Source organism: Tenrec ecaudatus, chromosome 10 (assembly GCF_050624435.1).
Source record: "Tenrec ecaudatus isolate mTenEca1 chromosome 10, mTenEca1.hap1, whole genome shotgun sequence".
Lineage (NCBI taxonomy): Eukaryota > Metazoa > Chordata > Mammalia > Afrosoricida > Tenrecidae > Tenrec > Tenrec ecaudatus.
In genome coordinates this window covers 101,865,763-101,893,380 of record NC_134539.1, presented here as the reverse complement: position 1 = coordinate 101,893,380, position 27,618 = coordinate 101,865,763, and the positions used below count along the sequence as shown (strand labels likewise).

At 40.7% G+C, this 27,618-nt stretch overlaps 1 protein-coding gene across 4 annotated transcripts in view; it reads right to left on the bottom strand.

Moving 5' to 3' along the window:
* ARHGAP44 (Rho GTPase activating protein 44) overlaps positions 1-27,618 on the bottom strand; it is a 216,454-nt gene that overhangs the window by 95,928 nt on the left and 92,908 nt on the right. For all 4 annotated transcript variants that reach the window (XM_075561081.1, XM_075561083.1, XM_075561084.1 and 1 more), the window contains exons 2-3: positions 18,649-18,688; positions 18,158-18,262 (exon numbers count right to left, since the gene is read on the bottom strand). In XM_075561081.1, the coding sequence (XP_075417196.1) occupies positions 18,158-18,262; positions 18,649-18,688 (145 nt within the window). The remainder of the gene's footprint in view (positions 1-18,157; positions 18,263-18,648; positions 18,689-27,618) is intronic.

Here is a 27,618-nt window from a genome sequence, read left to right as displayed (position 1 = left end):
TTAAATGTTCTTTTTAATATGCATTTTACTTTTAAGAATTTAACGAGGAAGAAAGAAAAAAAGAATTTAACGAGGAGAGTAATCATTTTAATTATCTACCATAACAATATAAAAATGTATTGATGTTTGAGCAGAAAATATAAGAATGTGGCATAAAGAGTACTCAAAGGTTTACAGCAAGAATTTTCCTTCAACTCTTGTCTCTCAACCACAAATTCCCCTCAACAGACACATGCCCATTTCTGTGTGTATTCTAAGCATCACCAATGATATGTAAATATGTGAGTGAATACATTGTTAGCAGACTACATATACCACTCGAACCTGGCATTCCTTTATTGACATAAACAGAGTTCATTTAATTTGCTATTGTCATAAATAGATTGGCTTGTCCTTTTAAAATGTATGAGAGACATAGTTTATTCAATGAAGATGTGAAATTTTATATAAGCAATTTTATTACCACAAACTAGGATTTACAAATTTGGCAGCTGCAATGCTCATAAGGAAATAAGCACTGGAGGAAAGATGCTAAATCTAATCTCCACGCTTGGATGCGGGGGTGGGGAGGGTGGGGGGTGGAGCTATGTGGGTCATCCAAAACCATTCAACTGCAGTCCCTAAAACTCATGACAAGAACACGTATGTCAGCCTAGAATGGTCCATGGGGCCTTATTGGCTGTTTTTAAAGTCGATCACCAGACCTCCTCATTCTCATTTGCCTCAGTACTTCTGGGTGGACTCCATCACCAACCTTGGTTAGCAGCCAAGTACACTAACTATTTGTACTACCCACAGCCCCTTTCACGGGGTAAACGCTCTGGAAATTCATAGTGAACTTTGTCAATGTGCTAGGAATCAGAAAATTAACAAGCAGCTAAGGAAAGAGAAAAGAAGAAAAATATCGAGGTGCTAAACATGCAAAAAGGGAAATCATGACAAGCTGAAATCAAAGGTAGTAAAGAGAAGACATTAATGGAGAAATGAATGTTTGTGTTCCTAAAGAAATTGGCTGAGATGTAGGACCAGCCATTTACGGAGGAGCAAGCGATCTGGACTCACAGGGATCTCATTTCACCTGGCGGCTGCCAAGGACTGGGGTGTCAGTCGCTCTCTCCCTCCCTTCCATTGCTCTCCCCACTTGACTTACGAAGATACTAAGTCTTAGAAAGATTACACTGCCCAAAGGTCAATACAAGTTGCTAAAATTTGTTTCCTTCACTGGCAATGATGCAAGCTAAGAGAGCCAATCCTAGGCAAAAAGATTTCAGCAAGTTTCATCCTGCCCAGGATCTAAACCAAACAAGGGTGCGTTTTATAAACAGTCATCTGACTCTAGAATCTGTCTCAATAGTATCTTAAGAATAATAATAATAAGAAGAATCAAGACAAGGGGAAGACAGCCAGCCAGGATGTGAATGTAGTCAGTTGAATCTCTGACATGATTGTTTCCTCTAAAAATTACATTCGGCATTAGCATTGCAGTTTGCAGGATGACTGAAAGGCAAGGCTCATTGTAATATGAACAACCAGAATGCTCCTTAGCAGCGAGGTGGTAAAACCTCATCTCACATACTCAAACATTTTATCAGGAGAGACCAGTCCCTAATCTCTCGCATGAGGACATCGTGCTTGGTAGGGTCAGTGGAAAAGAAAAAGATCCTCAACAAGATGACCCATGACACGGTGGCTCCAACAATGGGCTCACACACAACACACTGTGAGGATGGTGGAGGACCAGGCGGTGTTTCTTTCTGCTGTACCCGGGGCCTCTATGGATCCGAGGCAACCTGATGGCTCCCAACAACCAACCGGAGCCCTTGAACCCTTCTCCTTGTGCCTCACATTCCTATGAATTCCAGCCCTGTGTCCTATGCCTCCGATGCCAGCATCTCTCTCATCCACAATGCCCTTTACTGTGAGTGTCTCCATCCAGTCTTCACTAGGCGGCTCCAATAGCTATTGAACTCACACGCCTACTTCCTCCACTGCTTTTAATCCTTCTTTCACCCAATAGCCAACAAAGGTGATTGTGATATTCCATCCAATTAAAGCCTTGGCTTCCCACAGCTCTGAGAGACAAAGTCCACCCACCTCCTGACCAGGTTGTCCAAGGTCCCTGCGGTCTCATCTCCTTCCTTGTGACTTACCTCTTTTCACTCAACATTTTAGTTCCTCTGCCTCCCTTCATGTTTCCCTGAAATGTCAAACTTCTTCCTGTTTCTGCACTTATCTTAGACACAGGATTACCTAGGCTGGTGCGTCTGGCTTTTACTCATTCTCCAAAAACTCTCCACAATTTCATTCCTAGTAAGTTGTCCTTCTTAGCACTTATCCTGAGATTAGTACCTTCATCCCTTGAGCCTATAAAGCAGGGGTCCCAAACTTTTTAAACAGGGGGCCAGTACACTGTCCCTCAGACCCGCTGGAGGGCCAGACAATAGTTTTTTAAAAAACCCTATGATCAAACTCCTATGCACACTGCACTTATCTGATTTTGAAGTACAAAAACAAAACAGAGCAAAAACACCCGGCAGGGCGGATAAATGTCCTCGGCGGGCTGCATGTGACCCACGGACCCTAGTTTGAGGACCCCTGCTATAAAGTATCTTTGGCACGCAGACTGCCTTCCTTGGCAGACATGGAATTGCCTAAATATTTGTTGAACAAGGCAGAGCAAGACTTTGCCACACAAGTAGCTCATTTGTTGAACTAGATTTTGTGATGAAAAATGTAAGGATTGTGACAAAGCCAGCATTTTTGTTACACTGAAAGCCTTAAAATAAAAACCGGTAAACCAAAAGCACTGTTTGTCTTAAGGGAGGCAAAACTGCAACATAATTCATTGATTGGTCTTTTCATTATTATCTAAGAAATCCAGCTGAGCTCAGTATCCATCGGTAACACTGCTCTGGTCAGCATTAACCATGGAAAAGGAAACAAACATTTTTTTACGCCTACCCCACCCACCCACCCAAGAGTATAGTAGAGTAGCCAGCCACAGCACTGAGACTGAACCTCTAAAGGCTGATACTAAAAGCTCAAGTGTGGCCAACAGTAACTGAACTGCTAAAGAGCTGAAGAGCTTGTTACAGGAGAAGTGACCAAATCAACAGTTTGCCTGGGCGCTGCAACAAGACACTGACCATTGCCAGGTACTTCCAAGACGTGCAGGAACTTCAGCACACAGCACACTCCCTGCAGGCTGCCTCAGCCTCCGGCCTCGCCCCTCTCTAATTATGCACCCACACTGTCCAGGGCTTGGTTGTCCTCTCCCCTGACCCGCTCCCCTCTGCCTGGCCCTGTCGACCAGGTAGGTGGAAAGTGTTGCTACAAATCCTAGACAACACTATTAAACGAAGCGATGTTTCCAGACATATCTTCCATCTAGGTCTTCTGAAGGCAGTGCTTCTATTTCTTTAAGTTATCCCTCAGTGTTTCTATTTCTTTAAGTTATCCCTCAAAGGAGCATGCACTCTTTTCCTGTACTTTAAAACAGCACTGTGAGCCTCTTCAATGACCCAATTTGCACTACTCCTTTTCAATGTTTTTGTCTTGTTTTGTTTTCGTATGAATTGGCAAGATCAGGGTTGTTGAATAAATGGAGTAAGGTTTCCCTATGAAATTATTGCAGGACTGCTCTCTCAAAGAATGGTCACACGTAGTACTGTGATGGAAGACAAACTCGCAGTGAAACATCCGAGCCTTTCCCCACCAGGGAGTTTTCAGTATCCTTAAAACTTCTTAAAAATAAGTTCCCGTGAGAGAAGGAGGCCAAGATGGCTCAAGCAAGTGATCAACGTAATGGACGAGAACATTCCTGAAGCAGATTGCATAAGCAAGGATACAGAGAATCCTCCAAAGATCAAGGGAAACATGGACAAAGTAGGAGAGTTGTGGAAAACAGCACAAAAACAAATCATCCCCCCTTCCCCCAAAAAACAAAGACAATCAGAAAGCATACAAAAAAAACAGCAAACAGAAATCCAGAAAATTCTAAATAAAATTCGAGAAATATATTAACTCAATAAAACACAGAAGTAAAATTGAATAGATGGAAGAAAGGATCAGAAGTAGAGGTCAAATCCCTTGCTATTCATTTGACTGAAGAACAATCAGAAAAGTTAACGGCGGAAAATGCAAAAACCCGAAAAGAGACAAAAGGAATAATATTTACCTGATTGAAACTCTACAACAGACACAGGCAATAAATTAAAAAGGGGCTCTTTGAAGATTTTTCTGACGGAAAATTTCCACAACAGCATAAAAGAGGAGACGATATCCATCCTTGACACTCCATGACCCCAAATAATACAGACTCTAAAAACAAGGCATATCACAATCACACTTTCCAAAACCAAAGAAAGACACTGAGAGCGGCTCACAAGGAACAAAAATATACCCAAAACAGGGTGCCAGGAAGGCTACGTTTTGACCTCTCAACAAAAGCCATGTAAGCACGCTCCCTGCCAGACATTACTGATGATGAGCCTGATGGAGCCACGCTGATGCAGCCAGAGCCCGGGAGCTGGAAGAGCCACGTGGAGACCCACAAGACTTTCCACTCACTGGCCTGTGATCTTCCTGCATTCGGCATCATTGCATGTGTTGTGCAAGTCTGAAGAGGAATTTATAGATTGGTATCAGACATATGGGCTAATATATGACTGGATCTGGACTGGGCTGGGATGTTTGTTTTCTCAATATTCAATTGCTCTTATATATAAAGCACTTTCTTATACAACACCCCCCTCAAAAAAAAAACATGAAGCAAGGAGGCAATGGGGTGACATATAAAACCCTGAAAGATAACAATTGCCATCCAAGAACCATACATCCATCAAGTTTATTTCGCAAATATGATAATAAAATTAGAACATGCTCAGATAAAAAGAAATTAAGGTAATTTTTGAGAACTAGATCAGTCTTACAAAAAAACATTAAAGGGATCTTGGACAGAAAGGGAGAAAGACGAAGTATTCTGCTCCCTTAATGAGTTACAGTCTCGGAAACTCACAGGGCAGTTCCATCCTGTCCTGTAGGTTCCCTATAACTCAGAATGGACTCGGGGCAGTGAGTTTGGTTTGGCAGGACAGAAAAGCAGTGACATCAGGCAGCAATCTGATTCTGAATCACCTAACAGCATCAACCAGACGCCAACTCAGAGAAAGAATTCGCAAAAGTTATAAAGTTAAAGAATGCCAATGTGAAATAAAAAATTATATGTTTCCAAACAAAACGGAGAATCAAAAGGTGTACCATAAAACTTCCATAAGGAGAAGTCAAGGCAACATTAAATAATTTTAAATTTAGTAAGATACAGGTAAATCACAGGTTAACCACAAAGAAAATAAACCTATTCACCAAAACAAAAAAGAAAAGACACAATAAACAGTTTGTTTTTTTAATTTTGAAAGAAGGAAATGAAAGGTCAACCCATAGCAAAAATAATTCAGTGCAGACAATTAAGCAAAGAAAATTCAGTCAACATCTCACATACAAAAGGCATAGCAAAATGGCAGCAATTAATTCCTCTGTGTTGATATTCATACTAAATATATAAGGCTTAAACATACCAACAAAAAACCAAAAAGTTGCCAAGTGGATTAAAATTTTTAAAATACATGGCTCATCAATGAGTTGCCTACAAGAAGCACACCTTAAATACAAAGAAATGAGGAGGTTAAAAATCAATGGCTGGTAAAAAAAAATTTAATAATCAGGTAAGTGATCAACAGAAGAACAGGTGTCACAATATTATTCTCTGATAAAATATACTTTTAAATCTAATTATGTGAGAAGAGACCAGGAGGGGTGCTGTACAATGTCTAAGATGTCACTCCAGCAATGGGAGCTGGTCCACCTAAGGATTTCCATCAGCAATGAGAGAACTGCAAAGTACACAGAACCCTTACACGATTGGAAAGAGAACTAGAAGGTTCAGTAATAGGAGAGAGGTTGCCACGTCACTTTCACTGGCAGTTGGAACAACTAGAAAAGCAAACTCAGCAAAGATACATTAGATCTAAAGACACAGTCAGACAACTTGATCTCACAGATATATACAGAACACGGGACTCCACAGCAACAGAATGGACATGCTTTTCCAGCGCACAGAGACAATATCTCAGAACAAACCATGTTTTCGGCTACAAAGCAAGCCCCAGTAAACTCTAAAACCTCAGAATACTACAAAACACCTTCTTTGATCCCAACACTATGAAACTAAAAATCAATGACAGGATGAAAAAGGTCAAATACATAGAAACCGAATGAGTCAACACTGACTTGATAACAGTGAATTTGATTTGGGGGCTTGCTTTAAAAGTCACTGAGTAATAAAAGAATAAAAAATAAAATTATAAACGTTCTTAGCATGAAATTTATATGAAAACCCAACATGCACAAAGCCTTTGAAAGACAGTGATCATACTGCACAGAGGAGAATTCACAGTGACACATTCAAGGAGGGGAGAATGGGTGAAATCAAGTTTAACACTGTTCCTTAGAGGCAAGGATGGCAAGGCTTCATCTCAGGTACTTTTTAACATGTTAGCAGGAGAGATCAGTCGCTGGAAAAAGGACATCATACTTGGTAAAGTAGAGAGGCAGCGAAAAAGAGGAAGGACTAAAGGAGATGGACTGACACGGTGGCTGCCACAATGAGCGCAAACATACGAACAACTGTGAGGATGGTGAAGATCGAGTAGTGTTGTGTGGTACACAGCGTCACCGTGACTCAGAACCAACTCATCGGCACCTAACAACAACACAGTTACCTAGCAAACTGGCCTGAGATCAACAGACAAAATAAGTCAAGAGCAGCATAGTCAAGATGTTAGACGAGGTAGGTACACTATCTAGACCCACTCAACAAAGACATGAGAGACTGAGTGAACTGGATGTGGATGGCCATCCTGCACCCCACAGCTTCAAAGGCAAGGATGAAGAAGCAGACCACACACAAGAGAGACTAGGCGAATGAATGGAAATAGCAAACTAGAAGGTATAGGCAGTAGTGAACTGCCAATGGCCCAAGACAGCAGTGCCATTATGAAAGTGGGTTCCAATCAGCCAGAACCAAGATAACAAGTTCTGCACACCCATAAATGCACCAGCAACCACATCAAATACAGATAACCAGAGGTATGTTGTCCTCCCTATCTACTCCACACAACCTCCCGGTGCATACAGGTGTGCTTCCAACACATGCTCCACGAATTAACACTAAAATGTCTTAAAGACAACAGACAACTTCAGATCTCTCTCTCTCTCTCTCTCTCTCTCTCTCTCTCTCTCTCTCTCTCTCTCTCTCTCTCTCTCTCGCTCGCTCTCTCTCTCTCTAACACACACACACACACACACACACGCACGAGAGGAAAAGATGACATCAATATGTAACTAAAATACAGAACCAGAAAATATTCTGAAGAATTGCTATTAGAACTACCTCACGTAGAATTCAAAAGATACCTACTTATGGCCTTTCAGTAGATTAAAAAGAGATTGAGACAAACTCGAAATTCAAAAGGATTTGCAGAAAACGATATAAGAAAAAATTTGAAAAATTAGAATACAAAAACAACAAATAGATGTGCAGAAGGTTAACCCTAGAATTTCAAGAATAGTTACAACATGGAAGGGAAAGGAGGAGAATTTAATCAATGGAGTTTAGAATTAGTGAAATTAAAGACAAATCTCTTTATATAAACCCTTTACAGCCATGTTCCCTAAAATGGGCCCAAGGCACATTGGAAAGATCTAGGAGGTGGAAGGGGAGGAGGGCTGCAAAAGTAGGTACCTATACTTTATCCTGGATTCTGGCCTATAGTACAAAAGATTTCAATTGACAGGGGCAGGGGTGGTGTTGAGGAACTTCATGTTTCTGAAAAGGAGGTGGTATATCAAATAAGTTTGGGAAAACCTATGTGTTAGGGGACCAATCAGAAAAATGAATGAAAAAATTTAAAAGGCCTAAGAATTATGTGGAACCCCATTAAAAGTAATAAGCTATGTGTGGTGGGAATGCAAGAACAGTAAGATGAATAAAAACACACCAAGAAAATTATCAAAGATTTGCTGGAAGAAATCTTTTCAGTCTCAAAGATATGAATTTCAGAAACTCAATGAAACTAAAATATGACAACCTCTGGAAGAAATGCACCAAAACAGATCATTTACATTTTTCCAAAGACCAAAATAAAATCTTTAAAGCAGCACATGCAAAATGAGAGTTGAATCTTATAGATTTCTGGCAGATATTATGCAGGAAAAAAGCAATGAGATGACACATATAAAACCATGAAAGGGAAAACTTGCCATCAACCAAGATTATGTATCTATCAAAAGTGTCCCTCAAATACAATGGTGAAATTAAGACATTTCCAGATAAATAAAGGGAATAAAAGAGATGCAAAGACATAAGACAATATCACAAAGAAATAACCCAGATAAAAGTTCCAACACCCCAGATATACAAGATTGAAAATAGGAAACCAGGGATATCAAACTGTAAACGATGACAACTTCAAAGTAAAAAGCGATAAATTATATACTTAGACATTTTTTAATGGATAGGATGTTAAGATATCATTTGAAAAAAATTAAATTAGAGGAATAATACCAAAGGAAATCTCGCTAAAATAAACAAAAAAATAAAAGAATTAAGATTCAGCAATTGAAAGAGAGGGGAACAATGAAAATGATAAGAAACAAGCTTTGCACACAAAACTGTATGTCGAGGGACAAAAGCTATCAACACCACACTTACACACTCAGACAAAAAAAGGGAGCACTAAAACATGCCTACCAATAGTTACACTGACTATAAATTCATTAGATGCACGACTCAACAGACATGGAGTTAACGGGATGAATAAGAAAACATATCACATCCGCATACTGTCTAGAAGAAATACAAATTAGACACAAAGATCAAAAAAACTAAAAAAGAAAGAAAAGCATATATCAAGTATATGGAAACAAAATAAAACATAGAGGTGGCAACATTAACTTTGGATAAAATACAATTTTAGGCACAATACAGCATACAAAAAAGTGAGGAAGGCACTCATTACACAGGAGTTGCCAATAAGAGGTCATAGCATAAGAAGCCTCCATGCACACAGCTAGAGAATTCCAACTTTAACAGAATTTATGATTAGTCAACTCCAAATAATAGCTTGAAAGTTTCACAGACCACTTTAGATGAAAGACAGAACAAGTAAAAAGATACTCGACAGAGATATAGAAGAGCTAAACAATACAGTCACCCAACTTAAACTCACAGAACCAGACAAACCATGCCATCCAACATAAGCACAATATAGGAAGGTGCGTGGGGGTGCTTCAAAAAGTTTATTGAAATTATCTTTTAGCTCCATTCTGCCATGAAATTTTTGATGCCCCTGGAGCATTCTTTTTCAGTGCACAAAGAACAGTTTCCACATTAGACCAGATGTTCAGCAACAAATCAAGCCTCGATGATTTTAAGAGCAATGGAATGCTTCAAACTATCTTCTGAGGTCACAGCCTCTAAAATTAGAAATCAACAGGAAGGTGAGAAGGAGAAACACTAAACTACGTGGGAAATGTAAACAACTTTAAAACTAGTGGGCAGAAGAAATTTTTAAAATGAAAATTTAAAAAATCCTTAAACCAAATGCGAATGAAAACACAACATACTAAAATCTTTGGGACACAGTCAAATCAGAGTTCAAAAGGCAATTTATAGCAATAAAAACACAATGAAATAGAAGAACTAAAATAATCAATTTAATCAAACATATTCAACAATTAAAAAAATCTGTCTAAAAAATCTTGCCAAAGAAAAGTAGATAAAGATTTTAGTGGAGCTACATGGCAGCGGGAAGGGAAGAAGCAGAAAAACAAGAAGAAGCAACAAGACCAGAAGTTGGTTCTTTGGAAGAATTAATAAAATTGAAAACTGACTGGCATACTTAAAGGAAAATGAGAAACAAAGTAAACAACATGAATAAGAGATTAAATGTGTAATGTCACCACAGAGCCAAAGGAAATAAAATGAATAACAAGACATAATACAGAAACATATTCTTTTTTTTTTTTAATTTTAACAACTTATTGGGGCTCATACAATTCTTTTCACAGTTCATACATATACATACATCAATTGTATAAAGCACATCTGTACAGTCTTTGCCCTAATCATTTTTTTCTCTTTCCTTCTTTTACATTTTATTAGGGACTCATACAACTCTTACCACAATCCATACATATACATACATCAATTGTATAAAGCACATCCATACATTCCCTGCCCCAATCATTCTCAAGGCATTTGCTCTCCACTTAAGCCCCTTGCATCAGGTCCTCTTTTTTTTCCCCTCCTCTCTCCCCCTTCCCCCCTCCCTCATATGCCCTTGGTAATTTATACATCGTTGTTTTGTCATATCTTGCCCTATCCGGAGTCTCCCTTCCCCCCTTCTCTGCTGTCCCTCTCCCAGGGAAGAGGTCACATGTGGATCCTTGTAATCACTTCCCCCTTTCCAACCCACTCACCCTCCACTCTCCCAGCATCGTCCCTCACACCCTTGGTCCTGAAGGTATCATCCACCCTGGATTCCCTGTACCTCCAACCCTCATATGCACCAGTGTACAGCCTCTGTCCTATCCAGCCCTGTAAGGTAGAATTCGGATCATGGTAGTTGGGGGGAGGAAGCATCCAGGATCCGGGGGAAAGCTGTGTTCTTCATCGATACTACCTCACACCCTAATTAACCCATCTCCTCTCCTAAACCCCTCTATGAGGGGATCTCCATTGGTCGACACTTGGGCCTTGGGTCTCCATTCTGCACTTCCCCCTTCATTTAATATGATATATATATACATATATATACATACATATATACCTATACACATATATACACATACATACACACACTTATATCTTTTTTTTTTTTTTTGCATGATGCCTTATACCTGGTCCCTTGGGCACCTCGTGATCGCACTGGCCGGTGTGCTTCTTCCATGTGGGCTTATTTGCTTCTGAGCTAGATGGCCGCTTGTTCACCTTCAAGCCTTTAAGACCCCAGACACTATCTCTTTTGATAGCCGGGCACCATCAGCTTTCTTCACCACATTTGCTTATGCACCCATTTGTCTTCAGCGATCCTATCATGGAGGTGTGCAGTCAATGATATGATTTTTTGTTCTTTGATGCCTGGTAACTGATCCCTTTGGGACCACTCGCTCACTCAGGCTGGTGTGTTCTTCCATGTGGACTTTGTTGCTTCTGAGCTAGATGGCTGCTTGTTTATCTTCAAGCCTTTAAGACCCCAGTCACTATCTCTTTTGATAGCCGGGCACCATCAGCTTTCTTCACCACATTTACTTGTTCACCCACTTTGGCTCCAGCCGTTGTGTCGGGAGAGTGAGCATCATAGAGTTCCAATTTAATAAAAGAAGGTATTCATGCATTGAGGGAGTGCAGAAACATATTCTTAACATATTTTGGAAATTTATAAGAAATGTATACAAAGAAGCTAGAAAAATTCATGGATAAATGTAATTAAATGATACTGGAATTTTCTATAAACTTTTGAAGCACCCTCATACTAATTTCTAGAAGCAAAATGATTACACAGACTACATAAACTGAAGTCAAAAATTTTAAACAGAAATATCATAAAAGAAGAAATTGAGGTCATTCAAAAATAAAACCAACCAAAAAAACTCACAGATAAAGTCCAGCCACAGACTACTTTACTGGAGAATTCTACCAAACAATCAGAAACTAACTGACACGTACTCTATTTAAACTATTTCAGAACACCAAAAGGATGGGATACTCCCAAACAAACTCTATAGAGTAAACATAATTGACAGCAAAATTCAGGAAAGACTCCACTGAGGGTGGGGTGGCGGGTGGATGGTATTACAGCTCTCATGAACATAGACATACACGTTTTCAACAAAGTACTACCAAATAGAATCCAAAAACATTTTAAAATACGTAGTACATTATAACAAGTAGTATTTATTTTCAGGTATGCCAGGATGGGTGAGACCTGGAAAAACAATCATATAAATGAAACAAAAGAATAAATTCTTCAACATAATGAAGGGCATAGCTTCAAAACCAATGGCCACCACTATCCTCAGTAAAGACAGAATGAAGGCATCCCCTTGTGAACATGAACTAGACAAAAGGCAAACTATGCAAAAAGAATAAGCAGACTTGAAGAAAAACCAAAGATAATTAGTTTAGGTTAGTGGTAAATATATATTTCGAAAATTGCCATTTGAACATCCTTTCCTTGTACAATTCCGTGATACTCATTATTCAGTGTTGCAATGGGCAGTCCCTGTCAGAGCAGTCAGGCAACAGAGGGAAACAACATGTATTCAAACACTCACTGCCAAGTCGATGCTGACTCAGAGTAACTCTACAGGGCAGGGTAGAACTGTCCCTGTGGGAATCCAAGACTATAGCTCTTTACAAAAACAATATGGCATTGGGGCTCCTCTACTGCAATTAATAGGAGGATCAAAAAAGGGGGCAGGGTACAAATATAAATCAACACGCAAAATTCACTTAGCGTTTAAGCTAATTTACACAAAGAAAACTCAGAAAAGCTATTAGGAAAACAATACTACATTTACAATAACAACTTCACGATGAAGTTGTTAAGAATAAATCTAACTGTATATACAAAAGACTTAGACAAAGAAACAGAAAAACACTACAAGAAACCAAAAGAAGTCTAAGTAAATAGAAAAATAGACCAAGCTCATGGATAGGACAAATTACCGTGAAAATATCACCACCACCAAAATAAATCTACAGATACAGTGCTCTGCTGGTCCAGATTTCTTCATTATTCTTTACAAAGATGGGAAAACTAATCACCACTTTATACAGAAAGGAAAGAGACTCAGATCCTCAAACAACTACCAAAGAAGTAGAACAGAGGCAGAGGCCTCAAACTCCTCAACCTCAAAACACATAATATATCCATTGTGGTCAAAATAGCATCGTACTGGGACGATGAACATTAAAACAAACCAGAAATCACAGAAATAAAGTCGTCTACCTATGAATAAATGAGATCTGACAACGAGCCCAGACACATTAAATGGGGATAAGAAATGCTCTCTTCAACAAATGGTGTTGGAAAAACTGGATAAAAGTCTGCGAAACGTGAAACAGGAACCACACCTCTCACCATTTAAAAAAAACTGAGTCAAAATGATAAAATATCTAAATTTGAAACTGAAACTGTAAAGACCATCAAAGAAAGGCAAACTTAGGGGCCGTAGTAGATGGCATAAATACACAAACATAAATGCAAATACACAAAAGGCAGAAGAAACATTAGAAAACTGAGACCTCTTAAAAATTAACCATTTATGTACATCAAAACACTTCAAGAAAAGGGAACAAAAAGAAAACACACAGACTGGGCAAAAAAAATTGGTACCAACATATTGGTACAAGGGACTAATCAATAGCAATTGGAGAAATGCAAATCAAATCAATAAAAAACATAATCTTACCGCAGCATTCATTGCAAAACCTAAAAAACAAAACAAAAGACAGGACCCAACACATTCTGGCCGTGGTACATAGAGACCAGGCGCCACGTACCCCCTGATGAGAATGCGACATGCTGCAGCCACTGAAACGGCATGACTCTTTCATTCAAAAACGGACGCAGAAGTACCACGTGATCCAACAATCCGACTGCTAGGCATGTATGTTCTAGAGCAGTGGTTCTCACCCTTCCTCAGGCCGTGACCCTTTAGTACAGCTCCTCATGTGGTGGTGACCCCCAAGCATAACATTATTTTTGTTGCTACTTCATAACTGTAATTTTACTACTGTTATGAATCGTCATGGAAATATCTGATATTCAGGATGTTATTTTCATTGGTACAAATTGAACATAATTAAAGCATAGTGATTAATCACAAAATAATATGTAATTATATGCTGTGAAATATTTTGGGGTTTTGCGATGGTCTTAGGTGACCCCCCCCAAAGGGGTCGTGACCCACAGGTTGAGAACTGCTGCACTAGAGAAATAAGAACCGTGGCATGAACAGGTATGTGCGTATCAGTGTTCACGACACTATTCACAGTGGCAAAAAGATGAAAATAACATAAGTGCCCATCAAAAGAAGAATGAAGACGCATAATATGAGAAATACACATAATGGAATACTCCCAAACATGAACAAATAATGAATCGGTGAAACATCTCATAAGGTAAATGAATGTAGAGAACAGTACACTGAATGAAATTAATCACAAAAGGCCCACTACTGTGTCGAATCTCTGGTATCATCAGTCAAGAAATCAGAAAAGCCAAGAAAGGGTTTATTCATAGACAGCCACGTATTAACAGGTCATCAGGGGGTGGGAGCCTAGGGAGAGTAGACCACTAACGAGAGGGGAGACACATTAACAGGGTCAAAGAAAAGGCCATATGCCACAGATGGAGGTCAGCACAAATGATTGAGGCAAAGGAAGACACCGAGTTCATGAAAGCAAACACAAATACTATTACATACACAATTCTGCGAGAACACAAACATTGCATAAATACCAATCTAGGAGTACATAGACATCCATGCAAAATGAATCAGACCGGGAAGATCAAGAAGTCTAAAATAATATTTATATGTATATGTTTATATGTTTGATAAAGATAATTCTAGATATAGCTCTGTATGTGCTGCAAAAATATCCATCAATAGGGGCAAAGTTATGGAAACATCTTAGTCACAGCCAAACGCCTTGAGGAACTGAACCTGGGGTCTAAGAACCATAGTCTCAGGAGCACTTACATCAATTGGCATAGCACAATCCATAAAGATAATAATATATACCCTACTTTGGTGAGTAGCAACAAAGATCTTAAAAGCTCGTGAGAGGCAATCTAAGGAGAAACTCTGTTAGGAGCAAAGAAGAGCGAAGAAAATCAGAGACGCTAGAAAACAAATTAGGCCAGAGAACGAATGGCCTATGTGAATCCCTGCTTCCAGGACCCCGAGACCAGAAGAACTAGAGGGTGCCAGGCACCCGAAGGGACTGCTTGAAAGGGATCCCAACTGGAGAATCTACACAGAGTGGCCAAAAAAACGCGAATGAAAGTCAAAAATGAAAAAACAAAAACAAGATTGCTGGTTTGATAGTCGAGTGAAACCGCAAGAATATAGACACTATGCACCCTTTAAGACAGGGAGTAAAGATGAATGGAAACAGCAAACACCAATGTCATGAATCAAAATATGTAAGATTGTTCGAGGGAAAAACAAGTTGCTCTGTGAACATTCAATAAAATCACAATAAAATGTTGGGGGGGGGGGGAACAGTCAGACATTTCATTCTAACAAAGTGAAGTCCAAAAAGGAAATCAAGAAAATGATACTCTTTACAATAGCCCCCAACAGATCAAATACTTAGGGAAAAGCCTGTCTATTGAATGCCAGAAGACTCAGCAGCAACAAAGTCCCCATGGAAGAAGCACACCAGCCTGTGTGATCACGAGGTGTCAAAGGGACCAGGGATCAGGCATCAAAGAAGAAAAATTGAAATCATTGTAAATGAGGGTGAGTGCAGATTGGGGACCCAAAGCCCATCTGGAGACAACTAGACATCCCCTTACAGAAGGGTCTCGGGGAGGAGACAAGCCAGTCAGGGTGCAGTATAGCAATGATGGAGCATACAACTTTCCTCTAGTTCCTAAATGCTTCCCCCACCCCCACCCCAATATCGTGATCCTAATTCTACTTTACCAATCCAGCTAGACCAGAGGACGTACACTGGTACAGGCAGGAACTGGAAACAGGGAATCCGGGACCGATGATCCCTTTAGGACCAGTGGTGAGAGTGGTTTTACTGGGAGGGTGGAGGGAAAGTGGGGTAGAAAGGGGGAACCAATTACAAGGATCTAACCTCCTCCTTGGGGGACATACAACAGAAAAGGGAAATGTCAGGCAGTGTAAGACAAAATAATAATAATTTATAAATTATCAAAGGTTCATGAGGGAGGGGATGGTGAGGTTGGAGAGGGAAAATGAGGCGCTGATACAAAGGGCTTAAGTAGAAAGCAAATGTTTTGAGAATGATAATGGCAATAAATGTACAAATGTGCTTGACACAATGGATGGATCGTGATGAGTTGTACGAGCCCCTAATAAAATGATTAAAAGGGGGGAGGGGCTTAAGTAGAAAGATAATGTTTTGTAAAGGATGATGACAACACATGTACAAGTTTGCTTCATATAATTGATCTATGGATTGTTAGATCAGTAAGAGCCCCAAATAAAATTATAACTTTTTTAAAAAAGAAAGAATGCCAGAATAATGAAGAAACCTGTCTTGGAAGAAATAAAGCCAGAATATTCCTAAAAGATGAAGACAGTAGCGCTTCATCTCATATACTTTTAACAGATTACCGGGAGAGGCCAGTTCCTGGAAAAGGTTATATTTGGTGGAGGGTCGGTGAAATAAGACCCTCAGTAGAATGGATTGACGCAGTGACCACAAGAAGCTCAAACAGGAATGGTGGTGAGGACGGTGCAGGAGCAGGCAGTGTTTCGTTCTCCAGTACGAGGGGGCGATGAGTCAGAACCCGAGGCCTCCGCCAAACACAGCAACCGAGACACAGAAGACGTGCACAAAGAAAACTGTCGAACTCTACTACAGCAAGAAACCAAACAAGACCTGCACACGTGAACGAGCACTTTAACGCTCACAGATAAGAGCATACCCACATAAGGCTACTGAGAACATCATGGCATCGGTCAGGCGCACAGTACTCAAAGTGGCAATGTTCTTTATCATGTTTAAAGAGGACCTTTGAATCATTTGATTTCTTGACTGCTGCTTCCATGAACATTGATTGTGGACCCAAGTAAAATGAAGTTTGGCAGTGGACAGTTCTACATGTATATTTACACATGCAAATATACCGCGTGTATAAGAGCACACAGGGGACATATATAACACGACAACCTCTTCGCCATCAACAAATACCTCCCGGAGCTCAGGCACTGGGTTTGCGTCTGCGGCTCACAGTGTCAGAGCACATCTCAGTTACCTTGAAGAACACAGCTCAGACAGACAATGGTTTCTATCCTACTTTGGTAAGTAGAGACTGGGCTCCGTCTAGAGTTGCCTCAGAAGGAAGGTCTGGCAATTTCCTTCTGAAAAAACCACCATTGAAAATCCTACGAAGTACAATTTTCAGCCTGACACTTAGCAGGGTCACTATAAATTGGAATGAATTCAATGGCAACTGAGTTGTCTGGGTTTGGTTTTTTGGGGGGTGGGGGTGGGGGGTGTCCCAGCAACGGTGTCTAAGGTCATGTGTTAACTTGGCTGGACCATGATTCCCAGCGGTTTGGCAGACTGTAAAGACTTCTTTAATAAAGAGAAGTACAAAAAGGGAATCAAGAAAACAATCCTCTTTACAAAAGCCGCCAATAGATCATCTGGAAGTTATATAATGATATCGTCTCTCATTTTGTGGTCTGATATAACGTAACCACCTCCATGGGGAGCTCTGATATTACGTCATCATCTGTACTTTGAGATGTGCTATCGTAAAGCTTCCTCAGGAATGTGGCCTGCTTCAAATACAAACTCTTTACACTTGATCTGCATCTGCATCTGGCTCAATATCATCTGCCCTCCAGTTCTCGAGAACTGAGCCAGTGGCCTGCCAGCTTTGGGATTCATCAGCCTCTGCAGCCTGTGAGCCACAGTCTGCCATTTCACTTGCCTATCTTGGTACATGAGTCACCTCTAGCCTATCATCTGATCCATGGACTTGCCAGCTTCTACAATCATATGAGCCATTTCTTTTATGTGTGTGTGTGTGTGTGTGTGTGTGTGTGTGTGTGTGTGTGTGTGTGCATGTGTAGTCACATAAAAATACACACAAACTGGGGCTTAAAAACTTTTGTGGAAAAATGGAATCGAACAGTAATGGAATTACTCCAAGAACCTTTGAAGCCTTTTATGTGCCTAGAGTGGATTCAAATGTTTCGTAGTAAAATTTTATTATGTTTTAATTCCATTCTCCATCAACTTTTTTAAGTCACCCCCTGTAATATTCATTGGTTTTACTTTTCCAGTGAACCCAGTCTAAGCCAGCAGGGCACTTACCGAGCGCTTGTCGGCTTCCGCCCCTTGCTGGCCCTGGAGACATGCGGTCAGCTTCTTGTGCGTGCTGTGCGATACTTGCTTCACCAGCTCCAAGCGCTTCTCCACCTGCAGCAGACCAAGGGGTAATTGATAAGCAGAGAGCAAGATCTAGAGTAGCAGGTGTTGGAGTTTGAACAGTCGCCAGAAAGGATTCCATCCCCCATGTCTGCAGAGGCAGGAGACTGCAGAGACAGTGTAGGGTGGGAGAAGAGAGAGTAGACTCCGTACCTCCTGCTAGCCCTGCATGGGAACGCCCTGCCACCTCTATGGAAAGCCCTTGCTGCATCACTACTCCAACTGCTATTTACTGCAGGGCAGGAGAAAAAGCTGCCTCTCTAAAGAGTCTGTCTTAGGAGGGTATCCGTTTGAGATGAGCACACCGACTGGGGACTGGCTAAGTCTTAAAATAAAAACCTCTTTGAGGTTGTTGAGCTAAGAACTGGCAACCTTACCTGAAGGAGGTCTTCACTTAGAACTTCAGTCTTTTCTGCCCTAAATTAAAAAGAGAGAGAGAAACAAATCAGCAAGCAAACTAGGAACACAGTCCCATAATAGCCCCCAATGTGTTTCACTACAGCAAGAAGAAGGAAACATACATGTTAGTAACAGAATTTCCAACAATCTATAGGCAATTAACGTTGGAATTTTCTGAGAACTCTATAATCAGCACACCAACCTACATGTCAAACGAAATACTCCAAAGAGTTCCTGCTACAGATTAGAACTGAATTAGTCACAACAAACATACTTATTTTTCTCCCAGACACAATTTTTCAGGTAACAGATTTGGACAAATTCTATATGCCGAAGTCCTTGGCCTCTCCCAAACAATCTAGCAAAAGTAGGTGAAATTTGATCAGGGATCAATTAACAACAAACCTGGTGATGGTTGGGAGAGTCCTGGGACAAAGGGAAATACCACTTCCAAGATCTGAAGGCCAAGACTACCGAAAAGAAGCCTGCACCTCATTTCTACTTTCAGAAAAAGGACTTGGACGCTGGTAGAAGTGGTAACTTCCAGTTAGATCCTCTGTCTCACATCAGAGATCAATGCAAATCCTCCTGGAAGCCAGGTGGTTCCAGACTCACAGAAAAGGCTCAGTCCATGATTGCTCTCACGTGTGTTCCTGGAAGCTCTGTCTCACTGTAACTCACACATACTCTGCAAATTCACATGAAAACAAACCAAGAGGAAGCACTGAAAAAGTAGCAAATAGAAAGGTTCTTCTTGTTGTGTGTGCCCTTGAGTCACTTCCAACTCACAGTGATGCTAAAAGGCAAAGCAGACTTCCTGACTCAGATTTCCTCCGCTGTAATCTTTAAGAAAACAAATTGCCAGACCTTTTATCCAGTCCAAAGGCTGGTGGGCTACAACCACCGACTGTCCTGCTAGTAGCCAAACACTTAACCTATCGCACCATCAGAGCACCTTATGTAGAACCTAAGATTTCAAAGATTGCAATGATCATGATTGTAACAAGTATATCAAATATAAATTAAGTAGAAAACATCCATCTCTGGGGCACAGAGTAAACCTACTTTTATAGATCCCTATTGCTAAGTACCTGCACCCTGTTGTTTTGTCATATTATGGTGATTTAGATGTTGCCACGGCGATTGAAGCCATTCCACTGGTATTTCACAGTAACAGGGTTGCCCATGGTGAACATGTTTCGCCAGAGCTTCCATGTTCAGAAGAGACTGGTAAAAGGGAACAGGTATCCCACTTCTGAGTGATTAGCCCCCAAAAACCAGCACAGTATCGTCTGCTACAGTGCTGAAAGATGAGAACTACAGCTTGGGAAGCACTCAAAATACCACCGGGGCAGAGCTCCCCGCTCAAAGCATAGTCAGTCTTCAAGACATGACAGAAACAAAGCTGCCAGAACCCTCATCTATCAATTGGGCACAGTTTACAATGGGGCGAAAAAAGAACTGCTAAAATCCATTAGTAATTACAACATGGAATGTGTAAAGCATCAATCCCGGGAAACTGGAAACTATCAAAAATGAAATGAAATGCATAAAGATTGATATTCAAGGCATTATTAAGCTGAAATGAACTGGTAATCACCATTTTAACAATGCATTCATGTTGACTTACTATGCCAGGAATGACAAATTGAAGGCTAGTAGCAACACAATCATTGTCAAAGAGAACATCTGAAGCTCTATCTCAAAGTACAATGCTGTTTGTGATAGGATGATATCCATACACCTACAAGAAGAGTGAGGAGGCAATAAATTATTACTCAAATTTATGCACCAACCATAAAAACTAGTGATGAAGAAATTTAAGAATTCGATTGGGCTCTTCCATCTGAAATTGATCAATGGCAATCAATTAGAATTGTACTGGTGATTCATGTGTGAGAATTAGATCCACAGAGGAAAGGTGATAAAGGCTTAGTAACAGAAATTCACAAGCTGGAATTCTGCAAGATGAATGATGTCTTCATTGCAAATAGATATTTCAACAACACAAATGGTGTCTACACATGTGGATCCCGCCAGATGGGATACACGAGAATTAAACTGACTATATCTGTGGTCGGAGATGAGGGAGAAGCTCAGGATCATTAGCAGGCCAGGAGCAGACTAGGGAACAGACCGTTAATTATTCATATGTATGTTCAGGTTGAAGCTGAAGAAAATTAAAACAAGTGCTTGAGAGTCAAAATACGACCCTGAGTCTCTCCCACTTGGATTTTGAGAACATCTGAAAAACAAATTTGATTCACTGAACACTAGTAATCTGGTGAGTTGTAGCATGACATCAGGAACATCATACATGAAGAAAGCAAAAACCATCAGACAGACAGGAAAGAAAGGAGAGGTTAAAGTGATGTCAGAAGAGATTCTGAAGCTTGTTCTTGAACATAAATTACCAGATACAAATGGAAGACACAATGACGTAAAGGAGCTAAACCAAATTTTTTAAAGGGCAGCTTGAGAAGATAAAGTATTATAATGAAACGTGCAAAGATCTGGAGTTAGAAACCCAACAAGGAAGGTTATATTTTAAGGTGAAAAGTACCAAAGGAAAAAATTCAAGTCTCAGGTTTTAATAGCGAAGAATTCTATAGGCAAACATATTGGATGATTCAGGAAGCATCAAAAGACATTGGAAGGAATATTTGGTCAGTGTACCCCAAATAAGTGGTCAACATTCAACCATTTCAAGAAGTAACACATGATCAAGAACAAAAGATACTGAAGGAAGAAGTCCAAGATGCGCTAAAGACATAAGCAAAAAATAAGGGTCTAAAAATTGATGGAATAACAAATGAAATATTTCAACAACCTAAATAAACACCAGAAGCACTCACACATCTATAGCAAGAAATTTGCAAGACCTACTAATATGCAAATTGGCCAACCTACTAAAAGAGATCTGTACTTCTGCCCATTCATAAGGAAGGTGACCCAACAGAATGCAAAAAGTATCAAACAATATCATTAATATCACATGCAAAGAAAAAATGTTGAAGTGAATTAACAATTGCAGTAATACAGTGACAAGGAGCTGCTAGAAATTCAAGCCCAATTCAGAAGAGGAGGTGAACAAGTTATATCTTTGCTAATGTCAGATGGATCTTGAATGAGAGTAGAGAATACCAGAAAGATGTTAACTTGTGTTTTATTGTCTACGGAAAGGCATTCACCTGTGTGGATCATGATTATGGTTAGCAGTGAAATAGTGGATAAACTGGATAATATTTCAGAGAATGTGAATTCCAAAAGACTTCCTGTGTTCATGTGGAAACACTCAGCAATCGCCTAAACAGAAGTAGATGTTTTAAAATCAAAAGAGGTATGCATGAGGGTTGTATCCATTCACCCTACTTATTTCATTTGCGTGCTTAGCAATGATCCTAGAAGCCAGAGTATATGAAGAAGAACGTGGCATCGGGATTGGAGGAAGTCTTTCTGCTCGTAAGAGTGGCAGACAGATGGCACAGCCTTGTTTGCTGCAAGCGAGGAGGGCTTGAAGCACACACTGATGAAAATCAAAGCCTGCAGCCTGCAGCATGGGTTAGAATTCAGTGTTAAGGGAACCAAAATCCTCACAAATGGATCAAAAGACAGTATCACGATAAACAGAAAAAATATTGGAGTTGTTAAGGATTTCATTTTTATGGATCCACAGGCAATGCTCGTGGAAATGTTAATCAAGAAATCAAATGACATATTGCATGGGGTGAATCTGCTCCAAAGGCCTGTTAGTGCTGAACAGCAAAAGTGTGCCTTATGCAATTTCCTCACCTGCATGTAAAAGTCGGACATTGAATAAGGAAGACCAAAGAAGAAGCGGTAGGTTTGCACTGTGGTGCCAGTGAAGACTGTGGAAGTACTGCAGATGCCGACAGATCTGTCCTAGAAGGAAGGCAGCGAGAACGCTCCTCAGAGGTGAGGAGGGCAAGGCTTTGCGCATGTACTTCGAACACATCCTCAAGAGAGACCAGTCTCTGGAAAAGGACGTTACACTTGGCAGAGCAGAGGCGTAGTGACGGAGAGGAAAGCCCTCGGCACAGTGGACTGGCACCGTGGTTGCAACAATCAGTTCGAACAGTTGTGCGGATGGCACACATGCAGGCAGTATTTCGTTCTATTGCATAGGTTGCCGTGAGTCTGGATCAACTTGAGGACACCTAACATCAACAACAACATAAGGTTATCATGAGCCAGAAACGGCTCCGTGGTCCCTGTGAACAACAACCTGGGGGGGGGGGGGGGTGGAAGCACATACATGCTTAGGAGACATTAAGCTTCTGTTAATGGTGATGGAAAAAAATGTTGTGTGTATCCCAATCATGGTCCTTCCCAGGTTCTGGTGGTAGTTTATAAACATGACAAACATAACTACTGAGATAGCAAATGTTTTATTAGCCATATATTTACCACAATACAAACCCATCAGGATCAGGTATCGGGCATCAAAGACCCAGAACAAAAAATCACATCAATGTGAATGAGGAGGAATGCAGAGTGGAGATTCAAAGCCCATAACCTTATTTGCTGCAAGCAACAAACATCCTCTTACAGAGGAGTCACAAGGAAGAGATGAGCCAGTCAGGGTGCAGTATAGCACTGATGAAACATGCAAGTTTCCTCTAGTTCTTTAAGGTTTCCTCCCTGCCACTATCATGATCCCAATTCTACCTTACAAATCCAGCTAGACCAGAGCATGTACACTGGTATAGATAAGAGCTTGCAACACAGGGAATCTAGGACAGATAAACTCCTCAGGACCAATAACGAGAGTAGTGATACCGAAGTGGGGGGGTATGAGGGAAAGTTGAGGGAGAAAGAAGGAACCAATCACAATCATCTACTATAACCCCCTCCCAGGGGGATGGAAAACAGAAAAGTGGGTGAAGGGAGACAGCGGTTGATGTAAGGCAGGAAAAGAAAAACTTATAAATTATCAAGGGTTCATGAAGGAGAGAGGGTGAGGGAGTAGGGGAAAGGAGTTGATACCAAAGGCTCAATTAGAAAGAAAATGTTTTGAAAATGATGATGACAACACATGTACAAATGTGCTTGATATGATGGATGTATGGATGGATGGTGATAAGAGCTGCATGAGGCCCCAATAAAATGATTTTTAAATAACAAAATAAATTAAAAGCACCTTATATAAAAATTCCATTAAAAAGAATAAAAAGAAAATCTGAAAAGTCCAATAAACATTAAAGAAATTAAAGTAGTAATTAAATCTCTTTCTGACAGGTTGCTAGATTAGGCACAAAGGGGAGTTGTCTCCACCGAATGCCTAACGTTGAACACGGATTGGCTGTTCAATGCCACAGTGAGGGGGTTGGAAAGGAATTAGGCACACAAATTACACACCTACGAGAAAACACCTAGGTACCAACAATGTGACATCACACAGGTGCACCTGAACTCAGCCAGTAAGGTTCAGTCATACCATCAACCGCATAAAGGCAGGGCACGAGGCCCTGTTCGCTCGCTTGGCATCGGGATTTCCTGCATTTGATTCTGCACATGTGGTTTCCGTGCTCCTGTCCTGTTCTTTTTTTCTCACATGGTTTTTCGCTCTCTCCTGAAATGGCCATCATCAGTCGCCTTGCGGTCCCCACGTGCCTTGCATGCTTTCCCCAAGACATCATGTATTTTTGAGACTGGAATACCTGAACCTTTCCTCATAAGAGTCACTTGGAGCTACAAAAGTGCTTCTGTCGCGTGAATTCTTTCAGCATTGAAAATCAAGAACCGACTGACGGCCACTTCAGAAGAGCACCACACCAGAAACCTAACATTTCTACAAAGGAAATCACACACTAAGAGTTTGTATCAGTATTTTTCATGAAACGCTTCTTTCTAAATGTATACAACATCTTAAAGAGATAGACAGCAACAAACCCAACTCATTCTTGATGTCTGTATCGGAGCCTAACTTCTGAAGCACGTGGTTGGGAGCACATCTCCACTTGGAGTCTGTCTGAGCACTTACCCACAGCCATGGCAGGTGTGCCCTCTGGCTGAATGGAGAATCAGGGAACTTGCCTAGGCTTGTCCTTAATGATTAATGAAAATAGTTGCAGAGTAAGTCAACATTGATATCTTAGTGGCTATGACCCTGGACTTCATGGTCATGAATCCTGTCCCAACCACTATGCAGCCAAGTTCAAAGCTATATAACCAATTCTATAAACTTTTTAAACCTTTAGTTGTGTATTACTCCCAATCATGGTCCTTCCCCAACTCTTATAACCTGTCTAAGAGTGATGAACTGATAGGTCATTGTGAGAAAGAAGTCATCCGGCTGGACCATCTTGAGCAAACAGAGAGCAAAGGGCCAGGAAGTTAGAAAAAACTCAGGGCACCAATTGATAATGGATAGGACATTTACTAGAGCTCAGGCATCTAGGGTAATTAATATGGGAGAGCCCAATGAATTAAGAAAGGAGAGGTGAGGCGAAAACTCTTAGGTGGCAGTTGGGAAAGATTGTTAACTCCATAGTACTCCACCAAAAAGGAACCAGGGGAGGGGGCTTGCGAACTAGAGCATAAAATGTTTTCAGAGGAGATTTGCGGCACACCCCACTTTTGCCAGATTTGTCTTGGGATTGCTGCGAAATGAAATAATTACAGCTTCTCTCTAACTAAAATGAGTACAGATTAGATTTCTGGGCATTCGTTAGTTAGAATCCTGTGATGGCCCATTGGCAAACTTATATGGGATAAAGCAGTCTACCCCGGGTGTCTGTCTGGCTCTCTCTTTCATTCTCTCTCTCTTGAGAATGTGGTATGGCCCCTTTAAGGGTCTTACACTGATTCTGCAAGTTACCAAGAGGAGCCAATACAGTATCTGGATTTTTGACAATGTTTCTCATAGTCGTCAATTATGATTTTGTGACGCTTTTCTTTGTTTTTCCTGCACTTACAATTAACTCAAGACAAAGAAGTCACTGAAATCCACTTTGACATCACCCTGGTAGTGTCCCCACATCCAGATGACTTTCTCTGTATTGTCTTTGTCCTGATAAAGGCTTAATAAAATGGTCTTGATTGAATATGCTTGAATTGGAGATCTTTTATCCACTAAAACATGTTGAGTATAAGTTAATACCAAAATAGGCGAAGAGAGTTTGTTAGATAGCTAGAGACAGGGAACAGGGGTGTTCCTCTCCATGCCTGGAGGTTGGAAGCCAATAAAGGCTAAGGGGCATGCACTAACTGAAGCCTGAGCCCGGTGGGCAGTACGCCTGGGTGGGGGTACACCTGAGTGGACCCAAACTAGGCCAGGTGGGCTTAATTCAGCCAATAGAATCAACCAATACCTTCAACCATGCCTCCCAGCTGAAGGGCCCAAAATACCGGGATCTCAAGACCACCGCTCTATTGGCTGCTTCTCCGCCTTCTGCTCTGTCGTGCTGTCGTGTCTCTCTCTCTGACCTCAGGCCACCACATGTGGATCTGCAGTCCCAGGAGTTGCCTGTGTTCTCAGTGACCATAAAACCTGAAACTTCTTCAGTCCTTTATAAAACCCACTTGGGTCACAAAGCAGTCTTCGGTGTTAATTCTTTCTCTTGCAAAACCAAGAACCGAAGCATTTCCCACTTGAGAAACCTAACAAGTTTATGAACAGTTATAGATCATAACTATGATCTATATAGATAAATATTAACAATGACGCAAAATATTAAAAATATTTTATACCATTAGAAATACACTGAATTAATTGATGCAGTGCAAAGGTAGTTTAAATTTAGAAAAATTACAAGTGCAATTCATCACTGATTGTACAAAGAAAAAAACATGGCGATCTCAAAAGATGCAGAAATAAATTTTAATAATGTTCAATACTTAATGTATCTGGTAAAAATGCAATACCCAGAAAATATAGTATACAACTCCAACTTAATGACAAAAGACCAACAAATCAAAGAAAAATGTGGCAAAGAATTTTCATGCAAAGAATTTAACTTTACCTGAAGTATTGTGGCTTTGCCCTAGTTTCCTGAGAGATAACGCTAAACTTGGAATTTCAAGAATAATCAAGGTAGCTTATTCTCTAAGTCAGTGGTTTTCAACCTGTGGGTCAGGACCCCTTTGGGAGTCAAGCCACCCTTTTTTACAGGGGTCACCCGATTCATAACAGTAGCAAAATTACAGTTATGAAGTAGCAACAGAATTTTATGGGTGGGAAGGTCACCACAACGAGAGGAACTGTATGAAAGGGTCACAGCTTTAGGAAGGTCGAGAACCACTCCTAACACCTGAGTTGCAAATGAGTGGGCAATTGACCAGACCACAAACAACACTATCTGAGAGCCTCCTGTCAGAAACCTCATGGGAGGGTGGGAGGCATGACTCAATCAATAGTGCCTACATAGTAAACCCTGTTGCTGTTGTCAGTTAAACACTGGGCCGCAAACTACAGGGTTTGGTTTAAACCCAACAACGTTTCCACCAGATAAAGATAAGGCAATCTGTTCTAGTAAAAAATTAGAGCCTCAGAAACCCGATAGAGCATAACTAAGATTCACTGGAAGTGGGTTTGGTTTTTGGTTTAACGAAGCCATTACAGATGATGCACAGAGCAGCTCCACGGGCTTCCTGGCTGCTTTGCTATCCAAACACACGCGAGGGTGATGCGGCCTTTGGTACATGGAAGCTCCCCAGTGGAGAGCTCAATAACCCATTCCAAGCTTCTCTTCATTCTACTGCGGTAGAGTTGTAATTGCAAGCCCAGTGCTTTCTGTGAGCTCTGTGAGACATTCTGGTGAACTAGCAAACCCAAACGAATTGTTGGAGCTGACAAGTCAAACTTGGGGGTCGTGTGGACTCCCAAACTTGCAACTGGCCTCTGTTTGGCAGTCTGAGACATGGTGTCTTTTACCTTGGGAGAGCTGACCGGTTTGAGTGACTAGGGACAGAGAAAGTGTCCGAAA